Source organism: Saimiri boliviensis, chromosome 5 (assembly GCF_048565385.1).
Source record: "Saimiri boliviensis isolate mSaiBol1 chromosome 5, mSaiBol1.pri, whole genome shotgun sequence".
NCBI lineage: Eukaryota > Metazoa > Chordata > Mammalia > Primates > Cebidae > Saimiri > Saimiri boliviensis.
The window spans coordinates 127,835,533-127,853,474 of NC_133453.1; the positions used below are offsets into that span (position 1 = coordinate 127,835,533).

The 17,942-nt window shown below is 39.8% G+C and overlaps 1 protein-coding gene and 1 long non-coding RNA gene across 8 annotated transcripts in view; one reads left to right on the forward strand and one right to left on the reverse strand.

The window, feature by feature from the left end:
* Positions 1 to 17,585, forward strand: part of LOC120368105 (uncharacterized) — a 70,061-nt gene extending 52,476 nt beyond the window's left edge. For 2 of the 5 annotated variants that reach the window (XR_012517820.1, XR_012517818.1), the window contains 2 exons: positions 215 to 6,804; positions 10,790 to 17,585. This is a non-coding gene — a long non-coding RNA (uncharacterized LOC120368105). The remainder of the gene's footprint in view (positions 1 to 214; positions 6,805 to 10,789) is intronic. The other 3 variants (XR_012517822.1, XR_012517821.1, XR_012517819.1) reach the window with 3 other exon arrangements.
* Positions 1 to 17,942, reverse strand: part of ADAMTSL3 (ADAMTS like 3) — a 335,335-nt gene that overhangs the window by 3,638 nt on the left and 313,755 nt on the right. For 2 of the 3 annotated variants that reach the window (XM_039480064.2, XM_074399944.1), the window contains exons 26-29: positions 13,166 to 13,349; positions 10,059 to 10,257; positions 5,868 to 5,965; positions 392 to 623 (exon numbers count right to left, since the gene is read on the reverse strand). In XM_039480064.2, the coding sequence (XP_039335998.1) occupies positions 392 to 623; positions 5,868 to 5,965; positions 10,059 to 10,257; positions 13,166 to 13,349 (713 nt within the window). The remainder of the gene's footprint in view (positions 1 to 391; positions 624 to 5,867; positions 5,966 to 10,058; positions 10,258 to 13,165; positions 13,350 to 17,942) is intronic. The other variant, XM_074399945.1, reaches the window with a different exon arrangement.

Here is a 17,942-nt window from a genome sequence, read left to right on the forward strand (position 1 = left end):
ACACCTGGTCCCTAGAAAAATAAACCTACAATTAATTTTTACATATAATTTCAGGACATTGGCATACCTACCCAAGCCCATCCATGCAATCTTTGTCTTAGCATATAAGATTACCAGGCAGAAGAGAAGTGTGTGGAGAGATTGCCAGTGCCTTTCAGAACGGCAGTAACCAATGCTACTGGCATGGTACTGATCCAACTGTTTTCTTCTCTAGAGAACATGGAGCTGCACCCACATAAAGGAATTCATCTCCTGATGTCTCAAGCTACCAAATCCATTCTGAATAGCCCATCAGATGGGACACGGATGAAGTAATCACAAGCAGGGCCTAGCACCGGGATGGTGTCATCAGGATCTGACGCCATCAAGGCCTCTGGGGCAGTGGAGATACCTGAGAGGTGTACGTACTATCACAGGAAGGCCCAAGACAGTGCCGCCAGGAAACTGGTTTCTTTTTCTGCACACAGTGTCTCTTGGCCACAGGTTTGCAACTCCTGGTGTGGATACAGTCGACTTTCCGAGACTGGAAGCCCCTGCCACAGGCTGCTGTACAGGGCTTCCAGGGGCCTGCAAGCCAACACACATCACAGGCCCCTGATGTGCAGTTCCTTCTTAAGGTGGGTCTGAAATGCAAAACAAAACAGAAAAACAAAAAATAGGAGAGGCAGGGTGTAACTTTTTGCTGAGACCAAGCCTTTTACCTTACTCTATATTCTATGTATTAAGGGTTGGATGGAGAGTCTAAGACCAAGACATCCCCCTGCTGTTATGCCATATAGTCTAGAATATTCTAGAACAGAATATGCCATATAGTCTAGAGACAGTAGTCTCCACCACCTGGGGCTGAGTGTGCCTGCTTAGTTGTGCTCTGATGAAGAAGGATGGCGAGCAAACCATGTGTTGCCACTGACTTCCAACCCCAAATCAAGGCTCACACATCCTGACTAGCTGAAACAGATCAGTCTTGGCAAGGAAGAGAGCTATTTACTATAATGATCTACAATAAGCCACCTCAAATGTGTTAACAAGACTTAAATTTTCTTTTTATAAGTGCTCAAAACATACTGTGGTGTATGACTTTATATGTGAGCAATCTTGTCTGCTAAAAGAAGTACTCTTATTTATACCTAAGTCACACCAAGACTTGCAGTCAGAAACTACCAAAGACCATATCAGAAGAATCTACCTCTGATTTCCTTGTCCTTTAAAACAGGAAGTTAATACCCTCTGGTTTTTGAATAGACATTTGCTAAAGAGGATAAAGCCAACGTAGTGGACCCACGTTGGGGTGTCTGCCCTTGTTTCCTAAGGCAGGGCTCCTGGAAAACATATTTGCACTGCATGAGGGTGTCTTCCCAGTCCCAAAGATGACTGGAAGAGGGCCCTAACTTGAGCTGGCTGAATAACTGTATTTCTCTTAGGATGTGGAGGTTGCTGGAACCAGGCATGTAAACCTGAAGCTTGGGAGTAGTAGGTGGCTATATTCTGCCACGTGGGCCACAGATAGAGAAAAAAAAGTTTTAATAAAGAGCAAAGAATGAAGCAGAAACACACAGAACTGCAGAGATGAGAGAAAAAAAACAATGACTTCCCATTTCTTAGTTTAGTCCTTCCTGAGGTCTGACTGCATGCTCCCTGTTCTCCCTTTGGATTCTATGATACATTTTTGTTATCCTATTAAAGGTTCCTTATCAGAGCACATAAATCCATAAGGATTGTTTTACGGGAAATGTAATAAATGGAGAACTCTAAAAGGGAGAGTGTTGCAAGTAGTTGGCTGCAACCCTTTAATTAGCCAGTAGGGGGAGACTCTATCAAAGGGTTTACTTAACGGTACTGTCCCACCAAACTGTTCATAAGGTTCATGGAAGAGGTGAATGTCCTATTAGCTGCTTCTGTTTTCCCCAGTGGGTATGACTCTTAGGGACCAAAAATTGAGTCACTTTGAAGAAAAGAGACTGAGTACTCCTCAACCATCTCCCTATACAAAGACCAGCTTTCCACTGAAAAACCTTGAACAAATATTCAAATAATATATTTAAAAGAATACCAAGTTATTGTGCAGAAGTGTTGGATGGTCTTAATAAATCCCTCGCCCCCTTTGCATAAATCATTCCAAGTTGATTTTTGTTTCTAGCCCAAGGGATTGTAAAACAGCCTCTTTTGCTCTGATGAAAGGCAGGGCCAGTGGGAAGTCAGAAAGGGCTATCTTTCTAAATACAGAGAATGAGAGGGGCATAGGGAGCCATGGACCAACACAGAAGCTGAAGCCCAGGAAAGCTCAGAGGCTGGTCACTGAGGACACAGTCGAAATAAATAAATGAATAAAAAGCAAGGTCTGTCCAGTAGAGGGCATCACTTCCTCCTGGCCAGAGACACATTAGCCAGGTGAATACAGTCTGGGCACCCACAGTACGCACATAATTGGGGTTCATGTGTTTTTCTACATGAAGCATGAGTATAGAAATGGCAGCAGAAATCATAAAGTAACCTGTTTCTACTAGCTTTTTTCAATTTCTCACTTCTATTCAGTCTGGCTCCACTTTTGCCTCAAATAACTCCTTTCACCATCAGCCACATGGAACTGCTGATTCTGAGATCCCAAGCCTGGCTGGTGATGAGAAGCAGGCCGAAGCAGACAGCTTTAAAATGATGTAGATGGCCGGGCAATTTCATGAAGGTTCTGATTCACTGTCTAAGGTAAGGCCCAAGAATCTTTATTTTACAGACATTTATTGGGTGATTCTGACTTCAGAGGTTAGAAGTCACCACTTTTGAGAAACCAGCTTTCTGTGTCTTCAGCATTCTGTAGGTCCCCATGTTGTCACCTTGCCATATATCTGAGATAGTTCTGCTCTGACAACTCCCATTCCCTCTACAACTTTTCAGTGGAAGCCACAGCTCCCAAACCTTTCCGAAGGTATATCGTAGACACCAGCAGACAGCCTGCCCACCACTGATCACTAACGCCACTAATGCTTCTCCTTATACAACACTCTAAACATTTCCTGAGGCCCTCCTATGGCAAATGGGGGGTCTCCATTGCTCTCTGTCCACCCACTCAAAAGTGAGTTCTAACACCTCCCTACCTACAGTGAGCCCACAGTCATACACCAATCCAGCAGAAGTCTGTGGGGAAAAGGGCCAAAGCACTGCAAAAGAAACCCTTGACGGCTCTCTCTACTAACCAACTTCATCTCTCATCCATAAACCACCACACATGTGCAGAAACAATATAACAGTATGAAAGAAAAGCACCAGGTTATAAAAACAGAACAGCCAATCCTGGAGGAAACAGAAATAAAAGAGAAAATGAATGGCACCTTGACTCCTCGCCACCCTGACTCACTCCCAGCTCTAGGAATTTTTCTTCCATTATTAAAAAAAAAGTTTACCTTTCATTTTACTTCCATATCTCTTGGTCTAAAACCCAGTTTAATCAGATTTTGAGCCTCTTGATAGATCCTTCTACTCTCTTAATCTTTTCTATTTTCTGCCTCTTACTTTTTGCTGCCTTTGAATGGAAAATACGTATTTAAGGAACTGACAGAAGGAAAATGTGGCTGGAACATGAAGAGTGAGAGAGCATGAGATTGTGGGTGAGGTTGTGAAGAAAAGTAGGACTTGAATGTATGTGTGTGGTTTTTTGTTGTTGTTTGTTTGTTTGAGATGGAGTCTCACTCTTTTGCCCAGGGTAGAGTGCAGTGGCATGATCTTGGCTCACTGCAACCTCTGCCTCCCGGGTTCAAGCAATTCTCCTGCCTCAGCCTCCCAAGTAATTGGGACTACAGGTGTTTGCCACCACGCCCAGCTAAATTTTGTATTTTTAGTAGACACAGGGTTTCACAGTATTGGCCAGGCTGATCTCGAACTCCTGATCTCAAGTGATCTGCCTGGCTCAGCCTCCCAAAGTGCTGGGATTACAAGTGTAAGCCACCATGCCTGGCCAAGCATGTGGTATTTTATAGGCCATACTGAGGATTTGGTCAATCTTCCTAAGAGAAAGTAAAGCCTCTAAAGTAATTTTAATCTAGCGGGGAGATGGGTTATGGTGTGGTAGGATCAGATTTAGATTTGAGAAAACTCACTCTGGCTGCAGTGTGAAGACTGGGTTGGAAAGGAGCATGGATGGCTGAAGGGGACCAGCTGGATAGCTGTGATGGTAGACCAGGTGAGAGATGAAGGTGGCTTGGCCAAGGGTAATGGTGGCAGAAAAAAAAATGTAGATGAGTTCAAGAAGAAAAAATACAAGACATAAGAAATCATATAAAAAAAAAGTAATCAGGAAAGTACAAATTACAATGAGATAAATTTTCATCCATCAGATTGGCAAAATTTTTAAAAGACTGCAAACCTATATCATGTTGATGAACAGGGGGCAGCTCTCACATACTGCTGGCATAGAAATTTTGATGGAAATTTGATGGGATCAGAGTGAGCATTCCTACCAATTCAATCCCATATCTAAAAATCTACCCTAAAAAGATTACCCTTGTGCACAAAGATATATGTTCCAGGATATTTACTGCAGCTTTGTTTATAACAGCAAAATTTTGAAACCATCCAATGTCCATTAGCAACAGAATATTAACTACAAAATTTAGAATAGAATATTAAGTACAAAAATTAAAAAGAATAGTTAATTGCTACTTGATGGGAAGCATCTATAATACATTCATTCTCAGGCAGAAAAAGCAAGTGTCAGAAAAACACATATGCAACCCATGTATGTATTTGTGTTATAAATATATCTTTGTGAATGCAAAGTAAAACATCTGGGATGATGCATATCAATCTGTGTGTGGTCTCTATTGTCTCAGCAAAATAGGAAACTAGGTTTCTGTTGAGAATGAAAGCAGCCGTTCCAAACATTTTCCATTTGAGGAGAATGATTCAGGCTTGAAATCACTTTGCGGGGAATAGGAAATGCAACTGACTCTACATTGCCAAACCTTACTGAAGGCTTAAAATGGTAACCCAGCCAATTGTCAAGGTCATCTCATCTTGTCCAGCAAAACTCAGGACACGGAAGAGGGAGAAATAGCTAGATACTGAGCATCTTCCATGACCCAGGCGGCTTAGGTGCTTCACAGTAAGTGAAATCATTAAAACTTTCTAACCGTAAGTTCACATGGATGATAATATTCCACTTTGCACATTCGGTGGCTAGGCAGTCCAAAGTCACACAAAAAGCCAGTGCTATAATAGAACTCCCAGGCCCCTGATTATAGTGTGCCTTCTAGGCTCTCTCCCCACTTTGTGCTGGCTGGGATGCTGTTCTCTGGAGTGGCTGAGCTGCCAGATGGAGGGCGTCTGGATCTCTGGATGACCCCATGAACAAAACTCTTCTATCCCTAAACCATCTACCAGCTTAGACTTTTATAAAAAGAGAAAAGCAAACTCCATTCTTATTTAAGCCCCTCAACAAGATTAAAGTTTGTTTCACTGTCTGCTAAACCACTGTGCCAATATCCTAATAAAAACATTTTCTAAACAGAGGAATAAAGCAGTTCATTAAAAGCATTAAGATTTAATCTGTAAGCCTAAATGAAATATTATTAGGCTTGATTAACTTAGTATGTAGAGGGAGAAGTATCTGCCTATTCTCAAGTGATCCTTTTTTCCCCTTTTACCACAGAGTGGTGTCCCTTTATGTTTAAGATCCAAATAATCTGTAATTATAAATAGTGCACATTAACTAGTATTTCAGTATAATATATACTATTGAAGATGGCACTAAATAAATAATAATAGAAAATGCCAGTATGAGATTTGGTAGAAACTAGAAAGAATTCCATTTTCAGGCAGTTACAATCATTGTCCTGAGTCAGGAGGGAATGTGTGTTGCTCTAGGGTGGGGCCATTACCTCCTCCTGTCATCACAGTTGGAGTCAGAGCTGTTGTGTTGACAAGCTGTGTGACGCTGCTGCATCCTCACGGCACGGCCCATGCAACGTCCAGGACACTGGAATGAAAAAGTACAATGCAGTGTAAACCCTGCAAGCTCACGCATGCTGTGTAAGCTCATGCATGCTGTGTGGTACTAAGGTCATGTACTGAGGCAGGATAGCTGAAGACCTGCTACAAGGGTACGGTAACCAGCTGTCCTCACGGGGAATTAGAGAAGATGAGAGTACACCTGTATGGACCAGACACCTCTTTTTCAGAGTCAGGAACATACTTCTAAGCTTCCTTTCCCCTCTGTATTAGTTCTTTTCACATTGCTATAAAGACATATCCGAGACTGGGTAATTTACAAAGGAAAGAGGTTTAATTGACGAAAAATTAAACCTCTTTCCTTTGTAAATTACTAGTATTTCAGAATAATATATACTATTGAAGATGGCACTAAATAAATCATAATAGAAAACTGCCAGTTATGAGAGTTGGTAGAAACTAGAAAGAATTCCATTTTAAGGAGTTTGAATCAAGTTCAGCATGGCTGGGGAGGCCTCGGGGAACTTAAAATCATGTCAGAAGGTGAAGGGAAAGCAAGGCAGCTTCTTCACAGGTGGCAAGAAGGAGAAGTGCCAAGTACTCCTCAGGTAGTTACCGCCACCTGGTCTCTCCCTTGACATACGGGGATTATATTCAAGAGGAGATCTGGTTGGGACACAAAGCCTAACCATACCACCCTCCTTTCTTCCACAAAACTTAGACGACCTCTGGGGAGAAGGAAAAAAGGACACGGCAAGTCTTCAATCAATTGGGCTTAAGTCCAGAAATGACTATGCTTAAACCTGTAAATGTCTGCCAAGTTTGGGTTTTTCTCCTGTGAGCAAAAATGAAGGCTCGTGAGCTAAGGTGAGTTTAATTACAGGAAAAAAATTTAAATTTTGATATTCAGTTCTCAAAATTTTTACTTATTTATCATGCGTATTAATTTGTTCGTATAACTTATTTTATGCTTAAAAAGGTCTTGCCTATCATGATAGTTCTACTTGCATTTACTTAGACACTTAGTTCTTTAATCAAGTTAGAATTTATTTTGGTGTATGTTCTGAGTCTGTGCTCTGATTTTACTTATTTTTCTTATATTAGCTAGCCAGTTTCTCTTATACTGTCTTTTTTCTTATTTTGACTAACCACTTTATTGAGATACAATTTACAAACCATATAATTTACCATCACATGTTAATGGGTTTTAGAGGTATGTAACCTGTACCATAATCAATTTTAAAACATGATCATCATCCGCAAAAGAAACCCCATACCTTTAGGAGATACTCCTACCTCCTCCCACTGCCTTTCCCCAGTCCTAGGCAATCATTAGTCTGCTTTTTCTCTCTATAGGTTTCCCTGTTCTGGACACTTTGTATGAATGGTATACTGAGTGGTCCTTTGCATCTATCTTCCTTCAATTACTGTAATATTTTCAAGGTTTAACCCTGTTATAGCACATATCAGTCCTTCATTCCTTTTGATGGTCAAATATTCCACTGTGCAAAGGTACTACAGTTTATCTACTCATCAGTTGTTTCCCCTTTTTTATCGTGGGGTTATATTATTTGGGTTGTTTCTACTTAATGACATTGTGGTTATTATGAATAATTCTTCAATGAATATTCATGTACAAGTTTTTGTGTGGACATATGTTCCATTTCTTATTTGTATTTTTTTTTTTTAATTTTTTTACCCTAGAATATGATCCTGAATGTTTCATTTCTTTTGGATACATACCTAGGAATGGAATTTCTGGGTCATCTAGTAGATTTAATCTAACATTTTCAGGAACTGCCAGGGTGAAAAAAGTGTCTACGCCATTTTGCATTCCCATCAGCAGCATGAAGGTTCCAGTTTCTCCACAACCTCACCAACATTTGTTGATACCTGTTTTTGACTAATGCCATCCCAGTGAGCCTAAAGTTTTATCTTACTGTGGTTTTGATTTGCATTTCTTTAATGACTAATGGAAAGCATCTCTTCATGTGCTTATTGGTCATTTGTATATCTTGTTGATACTTTGTGTTTTTATTACTGAGCTGTAAGTATTCTTTACATATTTTAGAGATGAGCTCCTTTTTGATACACAGTTTTTAAGCATTTTCTCCCATTCTGTGATTGTCTGTTTACTTTATTGATGGTGTCCTTTGCAGCACAAAAATTTTTAATTTTGGTGCAGTCCAATTTATCTGTGTTTTTTGTTGCTTCTGCTTTTGTTGTTATATCTAAGAAGCTATTTTCTAATCTAAGCCATGAAAATTTATGCCTATATCTTCTTCAAATAGTTTTATAGTTTGAGCTCTTTAAATTCTCTGATTCATTTTAGGCTAACATTTTGTATGGGGTGTAAAGGGCCCAACACCCTTTTCTGCAAATGATTCCCAATTGTCCTGCACCACTGCTTAAAAGACTATTCTTCCCCCATTAAATGGTTTCTCAACCTTACAGAAAATCAACTAATGTATACGTGTGTGTATGTGTGTGTGTGTGTGTATATTTATAAATATACACACACACACACACACATATACGGGTTTATATGAATGAAATTGAATTGAGTCCAGAGATAAACCCATGTATACATATGGGTTAATTGTATATAAATTAACAAATTATATAAACCATAAACTATATAAATTAACCCATATGTGTATATTGGTTTATCTCTGGACTCAATTCAATTTCATTGATCTATATGTCTGTCCTATGTCAGTACCATACTACTTGATTACTGTAGTTTTTTAGTAAGTTTTGAAATCAGGAAGTCGGAGTCCTGCAACTTTGTTCCTTTTCAAAATTGTTTTGGTTATTCTGGGTCTCTTTTATTTCCACATGAATTTTAGGATCAGCTTGTCAACTTCTGCAAAGAAATCAGATGAAATTTTGATAGGGATTGCGTTGAATTTGTAGATAAATTTCAGGAGTATTGTGTTACTTTTAATAGTAAGTCTTACAGCTTTCCATTTATTTAGATATTCTTAGTAGTTTTATAGCTTCTATTTTTAAAACAATGTTTTCTCCTATGATTAACTTTCTTTAAGCTTTAAACTCAATCTGGTCTGTTTCTGTGCTCTAACTATACACCATAACCTGTGTCTCTTGTGCACTAATGCTGTACTATTTTACTTATGACAGTTTTGCATCATGCTCTGACACAGGATGAGGAAAGCCTCTCCAATACTTTTTTTTTTTTTTCCTCTGAGACAGCCTCTTGCTCTGTTGCCCAGGCTGGAGTACAACGGTATGATCTCCACTCACTGCAACCTCTGCCTCCTGGGTTCAAGCAATTCTCCTGCATCAGCCTCCTAAGTAGCTGGGATTACAGGTGCAGGCCGCCACGCCTGGCTAATTTTATTTTATTTTATTTTATTTTATTTTCATTTTAGTAGAAGGCTGGTCTCAAACTCTTGAGCTCAGGCAATCCACCACCTCAGCCTCCCAAAGTGCTAGGATTATAGGTGTGAGCCACTGAACCTGGCCCAGTCCAATATTTTTTAAAAATAAAAATTTACAGTCTTTATTGTCATATTATCTCCCATGTGAATGTCAGAATGATCTTAAGTTCCATAAAAAAAATTTCTACTGTGATGTTAATTGGAATTACATGCATAAATTCATCTAAGGAAATCAACATCTTTGTAGTACTGAGATTTTCCATTCAGGAGTATAATAGGTCTTTTATTTGTTCAACTTTTACGTGTTTCAATAATGTGTTATATTTTTATGGATTCCTACACATTAAACTTTTTCCTAAGTATTTGATTAGAACATTATTAAAGGTGGCATTTGGGATAAAGATTCTGAGGCTTCAGTGCAGATACACCACTAATTTTGCCCTCCTCCTTTTCATGAAGGCTGCTTTTATTCTTACTCCCTTAAACTGGTCTGCCTTGGAGCTTCTGTTATGGCATCACTGCATTCAAAGAACCCAAACTTGCTTCACTTTTGTACTGGAAGACAGACATTATAATTTCTAAATATAAACCTTCAGATCAGAGACATACATTCATTTCAGAGACTAATCAGATTCCTGCCCCTGCCCCAGAAGTAGTTTGTTGAAAATAAGGTGATTATTACAGATAGTGCTGTCCACGTACTAGATATATTAGCTTTACCTGGCTCCCTGGTTCCCACTGAACACATGGATGACCAGAACACGGTTTTCTTCCCAGAGGCCGGTCTTTAGGGGCACATGCTCTTGGCGACACCACCTGCACAGTTCCATTGGCTTTTGTCTGCTTGCATGTCACCTGCCGACTGTGGTGTCCTTCACCGCAAGACACAGAGCACTGTGACCACACGCTTGTGAACCACCTAGGAACAAAAACTATAGGACTTTAGTAAGGACTGGCAGGCCAGACCTTAGATGAGGAGTCTCAGCAAAGGAAAAAGCTAATCCCAGTACATGGCTGTCTTGGGCTGTAATATCTCTCTCTGGGAATGGGTAGCAGCATAGATGATTCCCAGCCTTTTCTCAGACCTTCTTTAACTCAGGAGCAACAGTGTCATGTAGAGATGACGACTGTAGGAATGGGGTAGAGCTGTTACTTGTGTGCCCCTTGAGGGTAAAGCTGGGGCAAATTTAGGAGGAAATTTCAAAAAGGTAGAGTTCAGTTCACTAAAACTAAAAGGAAGAAAATGTATTTCCAGCATGTAAGTGTTGTTCACTCTACAAGATACTTACATGTTAGCTTGTATAATTCTATTATTCCCATCCTTGTAGAAAAGAAACTGACGTCCATTAAATTGAATAACTTAGCTATGACCACATCACTAACCTGCCAGCAGAGCTGGGATTGGATTCTGCATTTATCTGACTCTAAAGTTCATGCTTTAATGATTACAGGAGACAACCTGGAGCTGGACACTTTTGAGATACTGAGTGCTTCGTCACTGAAGATGCTGTTGCTGGGAGACCACAGAGCAGAACCTTCTAACCTGGCGTCCACGGTTATCCAAGAAAACCACATACTTGGATGAAAAAGAATTACATCTTCATTGTCACTAAGCTCTAACTGAAATTTAGTATTTTTCTTCAATTATAGAAACATAGGCCACAAGTACAGTAGCATTAATATCTGTGATTTTGTTACCAATAGAAATCATCAATATTTGCACATCACAATTATGACAAGTGTCTCAAAATATTTATATTCATCACTATATTAAAATTAAAGTACAACTATATCTTGTTATTTTGTATGTTAATAGAGAAGTAAATCTATATTGGATCTTTAAAAAATTTCAGTAAGTGAATTTCAATATAATTGGTTTCTTTTGTAATCAAATGTATTTTATTTTACTTATTTAAAAACCTTCTTGAGACGGTAGCCACAGTCCTCTCCAGACCACCAGAGGGAGCCGTGGCACAGAAATGTTGAATGTAGAGGGATCCGGGATTAGATGATCTCTATGGTCTCTTCTAGGTATGAAAGTGTCTGACTGTTTATTCTAGGAGTATGCAAAGGCTTTAGAATATTTGAGAAAAAAGACTGCTGATAAATTTCCCAATGTGGATTCTCTCCACATTTTGAAAATCAAGAAATGCCATAAAGCAGCTTTCTCAGTCAGGTTACTCCAAGTTATTGAAGCATGAGTCTGCTGCTTTCTGAGGGATGACCTTAGCATGAGATCTTCCTTTTGAGAATTACAAAGGGTATTGGAAGACATAGCAGTTAGGGTGCCTGCAATATTGACAGCCCTTCTAAGAACAGGCCTCAAGGCACCTATTTTGCTTTACACTGTGACCCTTCCTCCCACTTTCCTCCAAGGCACAGATGACTACATCTAGCGTGGACATCTGTCCAAGGGCATTGAGCTATATAACATTAAACATTACTCCAGTTTCTCATCAGTAAAATGAGGTGGATAACAGTATCTTCCTCATAGGTTTGTACTCAACAAATGCTTTGTTATTTGTTAATTTTTTTTTTTTTTTTTTTTTTTTTTACTATGTATTTTGGTACTATTTGGTCAAATATCTGCTAAGGTCTGTGTTGTAATATCATTCATTCATTGATTTCATAAATACAGAGAGTATATGATGAAGTAAACATTGTGCTAAGTGCTAGGAATAAATTGTTGAGCAAAACACCTGTGGATTTACTCCCCATAGAATTTAAAGTCCAGTGGGAGAGCAAGACAGACAATCGTGGTAAGAACTATGAAGAACAGTAAGGAAGTAAAAAAATAATACAGCATAGAGGCCTGATTTACATTGGAGGGCAAGTTCAGGGACAGTTTCCCTGAACATGTATTGAGGTACATACAGATGAATAGAAACGATTCAGTGAAAAGAAGAGAGAAGAGCATCCTAGGCAAAGGGAGAGGTATAGGCAAAGGCTCTGAGTCAGGAAACAGAATAGCAGATCTAAGGGACAAAAAATAACAGCATAGAAGGAGATCAAATCACTAGGGTGGGAGGGACAAGCAGTAAGACAGAGGGATAGCCCAAGGCCCCAATATAAAGGGACCTCAATTCCTCCACTCATTTACTCAGTCAGTAAATATTTACTGAGCATCTAACTATTGCTAGGCACTATTTTAGATGAGATAAAAAGGTGTGCAAGATAGTCGTAAGAGACTGGGGTTGTGATTATCACAACCTATCTTGTAGGCCTTTGTCCTAAGAGAAGTGTGAAGGATTTTAAGAAGAGAACTATCATGATGAATTTGTTTTAAAGATCTTTATTCTTAGAGAGTGGACAAAGTCCTCTAGGGAGGGAGATGAGAACCAGCAGGCTCTTGGAGTGATCCATGTAAGAAACAATGACGGCCTGGATTTCAGTGGTAACAGTGGAAATGGACAAGATTGGATGGAAGTGAGGGAAGGGAGTCTAGGATGTGGTCATTAAGATCTGACACACTGGGGATGGGGCAAGTTTGCTGGAGACCATGAATTTGATTTTGAACATTTTAAAATTACTAATTTGTATCACCTATTGCTTAGAAAGCTTATTAATTGTTTACCTTCATGGGTCAAGTCTAGAGAACTGTGTTTTTAACTAGTGCCTCTGGTGATTCTGGTCCACTAAATTACATCCTAGGTAAACCCAAGAAATTAGCCTTACTAAAATCTTAAGGAACTGATAGCCCTGGGTGTGCAGGAAGTAGATTAGGTGGTGATTAAATTAGCTATTGAATTATTATGTCCAAATTACTGCACCTTTTAAAACAAGCAAAAACTTGGTGTCGATGAGATACGAAGAATGACTTCACTTACCTTGCTGGGCAGTCCCTGATGTTACAGGGCTGAAACCCAGCCAGTGGCTTCTGGAGGTGATCACACAGGGCCTCACTCACTTCCTGCCCATTGGCCATCACACACTGGGGTCTCTGAATGCGGGCTCCCAAATGACCACAGGTGGCAGAACAATGTGACCAGTTACCAGCCTCCCAAAAAGGCTCTGCAGAAAGAAAACAAAATATCATGGCAGCCCCAAAAGGGAAATAATGAGCCGGAGAGGACATGGCCAAAGACCGCCATGAGATGTTTTTTGGTCAAGTCTGGTTCTTTAAGAGGCATATGGAGAGAAAGCCATCTTACAGGTGCAAGGGAGTCCTCTCAATCTTACCTTCCCTCAACTAACTTCCTGTAATAACTGGTGAGAATGGCAGCCAGAATGGGGTCTTGGACCCCAGCCTGGAGAGGGACTATCACAGGCCAGCTGGGTCTGCCAGAAAGATCCCAGAGAGAGGAGGCACTCTCAACAGTGGGCTGCCTCCCCAGCATTCTCTGAGCACAGCCAAAAGGACAAGAGAGGAGGACCTCTAGGGGATGCCCTAACGCGTTCAATTTCTCAAAAGTGGATCAGGCAGAGAAATGAAAGATGATTAAGCAGGAGGAACAGGGAGTAGGGATTAAGCAGTAAGGTTAAAGATGCATTTGAGATCTGTTTTTATTTTTCCATTAATTCTTAATCTAAACTTCAGATTGATCCTGTAACTGCATAAATAATTTGTCACAGAGACATCTGAAAATATAAACAGGAGTTTCCTTTACAAAAGTAGAAGCTGACCACTTCCAGTAATCCCAGCTTTTAAAAAATTTCAATCTCTTTCCCTGCTGACACTCAGTAAAAGATGAGGTAGGACATGATGATGATGGATTTGTGTGTGATCACAGAAGGTGCCAGATTTTCCTGTAATAATGGCAAGTAATTGATAGCTACCAGCTGTGTCCACAGGCTCTTTCACATAGTCGAGTGATTTCTTTGACTTGTTTTACAGTTTTTCTAATTTTTGAAGTTCATCTTAAATTGCACATGGCATCATTTGCAAAGCAAAAATATAAAATAGGTATTTTAGTTGGACACTAAGGATTACAGTTTATTTAAAAATAATTTTTGCCGGGCGCAGTGGCTCAAGCCTGTAATCCCAGCACTTTGGGAGGCTGAGGCGGGTGGATCACGAGGTCAAGAGATCGAGACCATCCTGGTCAACATGGTGAAACCCCGTCTCTACTTAAAATACAAAAAACTAGCTGGGCGTGGTGGCGCGTGCCTGTAATCCCAGCTACTTAGGAGGCTGAGGCAGGAGAATTGCCTGAGCCCAGGAGGCGGAGGTTGCGCTGAGCCGAGATCGTGCCATTGCACTCCAGCCTGGGTAACAAGAGCGAAACTCCGTCTCAAAAAAATAATAATTATTATTATTATTATTTTAAAAAAGTTATGTTTACTGAGAACCTCCCAGGTGACAGGTACTGAGTTAGACACTTTATAATCAATTTTTCATTTAATTTTCAAGATCATCTTACGAAGTTGACGTTTTTATTTGCAGAGGCAGAAACTGAGTGAAACAAAATAACTTGCCCAAGGTCTGTCACCTGTCAGCTGGACCAGATCCCAAGTGTGTCTGACTCTATTATGCCACATTTCACAAAAACACCTTGGCAGTTCAAGGCAGGACATGTGCATTCCCTTTAAAATGTGTGTCTTTTTAACTGAGGTATATAATTCATACACAATAAAATAATCAGATATCAGGTGTGCAGTTTTACAAGGTTTCACAATTGTAAGCACTTCCATAACCATGATCCAAAGCAAGGTATGCAATGTTTTCATCATCCCTTTCTTGCCTCTTTCCAATCAATTGTCCTCCCCTCCCAGGCAGCCACTCGTTCATTTCTATCAGTATACATTAGTTTTGCTTATTCTTGGACGCCTAGGCTGGAGTGCAGTGGTGTGATGTCAACTCGCTACAACCTCTGCCTCTCAGGTTCAAGCAATTCTCCTTCCTCAGCCTCCCTCATAGCTGGGATTACAGGCACACATCACCACGCCCAGCTAATTTTTGTATTTTTAGTAAAGACTAAAAATACAAAAGGGTATTGTAGTAGGGTTTAATCATGTTGGCAAGGTTGGTCTTGAACTCCTGACTTCAGGTGATCTGCCCAGCTAGGCCTCACAAAGTTCTGGGATTAAAGGAATAAGTCACCATGCCTGGCCTTTGCTTAGCATGTTTCTGAGATTCACTCATATAATTGTGCATGTCGGTAGTTCATTTCATTTTCTTTTATTGCAGAATCATGTTCACATTGTATAAATATACCATAGTTTCTAATCTATCCTCCTGTCAATGACTATTATCAATAAGTTGAACATTCTTAAACAAAGCTTTTTGTGAACAGTTTTTTCAGGTAAATACCTGTGAGTGAAACTGCTAGGTCAAGGGTAGGTGTATGCTTAACGTTATTAGAAGCCAGTGAATAGTCTTCCAAAGCAGTTTTAAACATTTTACACATGGAGCAGTGCATGAGAGTTTCAGTTACTTCACATTCTTGCCAAACTTGCCACTGTCAGTCTTTGTTTTTAGTTACTCACTGGTTATAAAATTGTATGTCACTGAGGTTTTAATTTCCATTTCCCTGATGCCATCTAGGTATCTTTTGTGAAGTGTCTGTTTAAGTCTGTTGCCCACTGTGTGTGTGTGTGTGTGTGTGTGTGTGTGTGTGTGTGTGTGTGTGTGTGTGTGTGTTGGGGGATATTCATTGTTAACTTGTAGGAATTCTTTATATATTCTGCATATAAGTTCCTTATCAGACATATGTTCTGCCAATATTTTTTCCAGTCTGTGGCTTATCCGTTATTCTTAATAGTGTCTTTGATGAGCAGATCTTTAAAATTTTGATGTGATCGGTCCAATTTGATAATTTTTTTTTTTCTATTTAGTGCTTTTTGACACAAATGCATTTGAAAAGCAGATCATGCCATATCACTCCCATATAAGACTCCTCAATGACCTCCCATGTTTTAGGAGTAAACTCTTGAGTCTTTACCTTGGACCTCAAAGCTCTGAGTAATCTGGTCCTCGGCCACTCTCCCACCTCATTTCATACCCCTCTTTCTCCCTCACTGTGCCCTAGTCGCATGAATCTTATTTCATTACAAGGCCACATTAACCTTATTCCAATTTTATGGTCTTTGCTTCTTTCTCATTTTTCTGCACAGATGGTTTCACCTCATTCTTTAGGTCTGGGCTCAAATACCACCTCTTAGAAGGCCCATCCCGACTGTCTTCACTAAAGTGGCTTTCTCCAATCACCGTGTATCTCACAGCCCTTACCACCGAGAAGTATCTTAAATATTTATTCACTGGTTTCTTGTCCATCTTTTCTACTGGAATGTCAAGACCATAAACACTGCCTTGTTCAACACTAGGACAGGGTATGTTAAATATTAGCCTCAGCCATGCAACCAATATTTGTTAAATTAATAAAGGAGTCTCTCTGAAATGCTAAGCTAAGGATCCTTTGAAGGGCTGATACGTTCCACAATGTGTATATGTGTGGTTGTATATTTGGGCATGTGTTTGTGTGTGTGTGCGTAGGAGGTGGCAGAAAAATGCAGGTAGTCCCAATAAACAAGAGTTTGACTATTCCAAAGGCTTCACCTTCATCAATAGCTTCATCCTCACACATATCCTTTTTTTTTTCATTAATTGATTTGAGGCAGTTCTTTTGATCTTTATGTTTCATGCCACATGTAATGTCTCTTTGTCTTTGCACACCGGGGTTTCTCTGACTGGAATTTCCTCCTTTTCCCGAACAAACATCATGAGCTACATGAAAACTCAGTTGACCTCTCTAGAGACAGGTAGGGCCCTTTCCTTGGTGCTACCATTGTACTTTGGTCATCTTTTTATTATGGAACTTGTCACACTGTTTTACAGTATCTGTTTACATGACTGCCTCCCTCCTCAGACTGTGAGCTTCTCAAGGAGGAGCTCATCTCTGCATCCCCAGACCTGGGAGGAGTAAGCACTGGCAAACATTTGTTGAATATCCAATGAATAGATGGATATTTGGGTATACAATAATGGATATAGTATTATGTCTAAACGGAGAGAAGAAATATATTCCACAAATGTCCTGAGATAATGATGTCATAAGTAACATGACGGATTGCTGACTGGCAGCTCAACACTCTTTCCCCCTTCTGTACTCTCTCTTGCATCTCAGGAGGTGAAAGCCTAGAGACTGTATTTCTTAGAATCCGTAAGTTATTTTATATAGATCCCTGAGTTACATTCCGCCTGATACCTTCTGCAAATGAGAGGCACTGCTCAAGATCTAAAAGGTAGAAACGACATGGCCATTGTTATTCCTGTATAATAGATGGAGTAAAACATGAGGTTTAAAAGTAGTTTCTTTGTGTCCCTGTTATTTACTCACTTTTGAGCTACAAGGAGCTGAGATGATCAGTAATGGCTTTCTGTGATTCTAGCATTTCTGATTTTCTTAACTCTACCTTGATCCCTTGGCCTTCTGCAGTTTTACAAGCCTGGAACGCTTAAGATTAGGTTTTCCTGATCAAGCACTGATGCATAACAAAGTTGGTGTGTATGGAAAACTGTGTCTTGAAAAAAGATCAATGAAAGAATCAATTCTAATACTCACAGCAAACTTCCATCTATTAATATTTACCACATTGGCAATAGTTTTCAAACTGGAAAATCAATATGTATGGTATCGCAAATAATAATGCACATTTGAGATATGA